Source organism: Procambarus clarkii, chromosome 4 (genome assembly GCF_040958095.1).
Source record: "Procambarus clarkii isolate CNS0578487 chromosome 4, FALCON_Pclarkii_2.0, whole genome shotgun sequence".
Lineage (NCBI taxonomy): Eukaryota > Metazoa > Arthropoda > Malacostraca > Decapoda > Cambaridae > Procambarus > Procambarus clarkii.
Genome location: NC_091153.1, coordinates 35573859 through 35577884, shown reverse-complemented (window position 1 = coordinate 35577884; position 4026 = coordinate 35573859). Strand labels below are relative to the sequence as shown.

At 49.4% G+C, this 4026-nt stretch overlaps 1 protein-coding gene across 1 annotated transcript; it reads right to left on the bottom strand.

Moving 5' to 3' along the window:
* Positions 1–492: 492 nt before the first annotated feature.
* LOC138371065 (uncharacterized) lies at positions 493–4026 on the bottom strand. Its single transcript, XM_069335721.1, has one exon. The coding sequence runs from the start codon at positions 4024–4026 to the stop codon at positions 493–495; it is 3534 nt and encodes a 1177-aa protein (XP_069191822.1).

The following is a 4026-nucleotide window of genomic DNA, read 5'->3' as shown; positions in this document are numbered from 1 at the left end:
TGGCAGGGTAACACCACAGTGTTCTTCCGGGAGGCGACTCACAGCTGCTACAGTAAGGCACAAGGTATAGAGACGGCTGCCTTGGGTAGCCTGACTAAACTTCCATCACAGCAGTCCCAGGTCGACTCTGTAAGCAGACACGTCATCAATAACAGGGACACTAAAACACCTCACTTACAGGCTCAGACACAAACGCCTGACATATCCACTCCATAGATGGCGTTGTAGTCTGAGCACCACCTCACCAGAGGTCAGCGGCGGCGGTGTTGAGCGCTGAACGGGACTGGAAACTGGCCCTCGTAGCCAGTACACGTCGTCCTCACCAGGTGTCGTCGCCCGTTTGGAGGGGGTTTTGGGAGCTGACCCACAGATGGCGCGGTCGTCACTGCTCCGTGCTCGGACGCTGAATCCGGGTCCGTAACACCTCCCCACCAAAAAGAATTTGGTTTGGGTTTCTATAAAAGAGAAGACAAACCAAATTAGTACGTGGATCTAGATGCGAGATAATGCATCAGCTACTACGTTGTCCACCCCTTTGATGTGTTCAATCTGGAGGGGATATTGCTGCAGATGTAGACTCCATCTGGTGAGCCTGAGGTTCTTTTGCCTAAACTGAGCCAGGAACTTTAGAGGATTATGGTCGGTCCGTACTAATATAGGGTGACCATTACTTGTTAAATATACCTCAAAGTGCTGGACGGAATTAATTAAGGCCAACGTTTCCTTTTCTATGACTGAGTAGTTAAGCTGACTGGGGGTGAATTTCTTAGAATGATAGGCCACAGGATGTTCCACCCCCTTTTCGTCCGTCTGAGATAATACGGAGCCCAGGCCATAGTCAGAAGCGTCGACCGTCAGGATAAATCTATCCTCAAAGCCCGGGGACCTGAGGATCGGAGAAGAGATCAGAATTGCCTTTAGACTCTCAAATGCCTCCTGGCAATTCTCATTCCATATTAGTTTTACCCCCTTCTTCAAAAGATCTGTCAGGGGGGCGGCGATGGAGGAAAAATTAGGGACAAACTTACGATAAAACCCAGCCATACCAAGGAAACGCAGGATGTCCTTCCTGGTAGCTGGTGTAGGATACTGGACTATTGTCTCTACCTTGCTGGCCTTCGGCGCAATCCATCCTCCTCCTACCTTATGCCCTAAGAAGATGACAGAGGTTCTGGCAAACTCAGATTTGTGCAGGTTGACCACCAATCCTGACTGGAGCATGGCCTTGAAGAAATCCTTTATGTGACGCAGATGATCCTGCCAATCTACATCATATATTAATACATCATCGATGTAGACTAAGGTATTTTCCACGTCACGCAACACAGTACCCATCAGTCTCTGGAAAGTGGAGGCGGCGTTTTTCATCCCGAAGGGCATCACCTGACATTCAAACAGCCCGTCGGGAGTCACAAATGCTGATATGGGTTTGGCCTTTTCCGTGAGGGGAACTTGCCAATAGCCCTTGAACAGGTCAAATTTAGTCAGGTAACGAGCTTTACCTATGGCATCCAGACATTCCTCTACCCTGGGGAGAGGGTAGGTATCTGCTACTGTGACCTTATTCACCTGGCGATAATCAATACAAAGACGGTATTTCTTACCAGGTTTGGGCACTAGTAGTATCGGGGATGACCATGGGCTCGAGCTCGGGGCTATTAGATGGTGTTTCAGCATGTAATCTACCTCCTCTTTCACCACCCGTTTCTTCAGTGGGTTGAGACGGTACGGGTGTTGCTTTATAGGTTGGACTCCTTCCTCCAGCTCGACATCATGCCTTAGGACAGATGTTAATCCTGGAACATCGTCGAAGATAGGTTTGTATTTCCGGATCATCTGCAGCAATGATGATTGATGTCCTTCGGCCACGTGTGTCAACTTTGCCTGCAAGTTTAACAGAATGTCTGAGTTAGCCAACACCTCCTCTTCCTCCTCAATGTCATCATTAGTGGTCACTAAGGTTACGGGGAGTGTATCCCGACCCTCGTATTTCTTGATCATATTAACATGAACCAAAGTTTCTTTCTTCCGGCGGTCTGGAGTACTAAGAAGGTAATTGAGATTAGTAACCTTCTTTACAACCGGGTAGGGACCTACGAATCTGGCGCTCAAACTCCCAGTTATTGTAGGAGTACATACCAAAACCAGATCTCCTACTTGGAACTCTCTTTGCTTGGTCCTTCTATCATACCTGCTCTTGCTAGTCTTTTGTGTATTTTCCAAGATTCTTGTAGCCATCTCCCAGGCTGAGAACAGCCGGCCTTTATTTGTAGACAACCAGTCCACAATGTCTTCGTTGGTTTCCTCGTCTAGCCAATGGTCTCGTGCCACCTCTAAGGGACCTCTTACTGAGTGACCAAAGATCATCTCAAATGGGGAGATTCCTAGGGATTCATTGGGCACTGATCTTACCGCAAATAGGAGGTAGGGAAGGTCTTCAACCCACTTACTCTGCCGGTCATAGCAAAACTTCCGAAGCATGCCCTTTAACGTCTGGTGAAAACGCTCCAAAGCTCCTTGAGACTCGGGATGGTAGGCACTGGAGGTAATCTGTCGGATTCCCAGGTCGGCGATCTGTTGGCGAAACAAATGGGACATAAAGTTAGATCCTTGGTCCGTCTGAATGGTCTTAGGAAGACCGTATCGCGAGACGAACCAGAGCAAATGTTTCACCAAGACCCTCACAGTGATGGTCTTAAGGGGGATCGCTTCTGGGTACCTACTAACCCGATCTAGTATCGTTAGCAAATACTGCACCCCTGAGGTAGAAGGCGGAAGTGGGCCTACTATATCCAGGATGAGATGTTCAAATGGCTCACCTATGGATGGAATGGGGTTTAAAGGAGCTTTGGGGACAGGCTGGTTTGCTTTCCCGGCCACCTGGCAGGCGTGGCAGGTTTTGCAGAAACGTCGTACGTCCTCCTTCATGTGCGGCCAGTAGAAACTCTTGGCTAGGCGTTGGAAAGTCTTAGAGATCCCACCATGTCCAGCAAATCTATTGGCATGGGCTGTTTCTAACAGCTTAGGTCTGAACACGGTTGGGACGACTATCTGGTCACCCACCGCACTCGACTGGGGGTATTTCGGGGAATGCCGGCGACACAGTACATCACTTGACCATACATACCAATCACCTCCTTTCGTAGGAGAGTCTATGGTGTCGGCCAACTTCCGTACCTGAGGGTCCTTCTTCTGTTCCTCTACCAGATGGGCTCGAGTCCAGTGTTCGGGAACCGGCATCTGGACGGGCGGGACTGGTGTATGGCTACTCGTAACCTGTGGGATAGGAGGAGAGTCAAACAAAGTGCTTAAATCTGGCGGTACCTGGAGTTGCGCCTGAGACCTGGTTTGCACCGCTACGATAGGACGGGTCTCTTCACATTCTGGATCATCCACTACCAGGGGACAGTTGGGTAACAATCCTAGGGCTAAGTCATTGGCCAATATTACGTCAATTCCCGTTATGGGAAGACTCTCCACCACAGCCAACCGACACTCACCTTTGAAGTACTGAGAGTCTAGATGCACTTGTACCAAAGGGGCAACGTACAAGGTGGAAGGGAATCCACCCAGGATTACCTTCTGCATCCTATTCGCCGATGTACCTTCGGGTAATGATGTTTCCAATATTAGAGACTGGGCCGCTCCACTGTCTCTGAGTATGACCACGGGCTTACTCAAAAGGCCACTGGCTACATGCCCTTGGGAGGTATATGGGGCGAACAATCCTTTCCTCTTCTCTAGGGTGGATGTCGGTGGTACTATACTGTTTATCAGCATGACTTCCCTACGGGGATTATTACCTGTACTGCCACGACACTTTGCAGCAATATGTCCTCTCTTGCCGCTGGTCCAACACAATACATCCCTTTTCGGACTAATCCTCCGAGGACTATCTGAGGTTGACTTGGCGACACTACGAGGGGCAGTTCTATCTTCCGGTTTATGCTTGGCTGGATATCTTGAATAGGTCTTCGGGACGTACCTAGCAGATGGCCTATGAGTCAGGATGTATTCCTCAGCCAT

Bases quoted from the DNA above. Each gene is read 5' to 3' on its own strand.
- LOC138371065 (XM_069335721.1), bottom strand. From the start codon at position 4,026: ATGGCTGAGGAATACATCCTGACTCATAGGCCATCTGCTAGGTACGTC.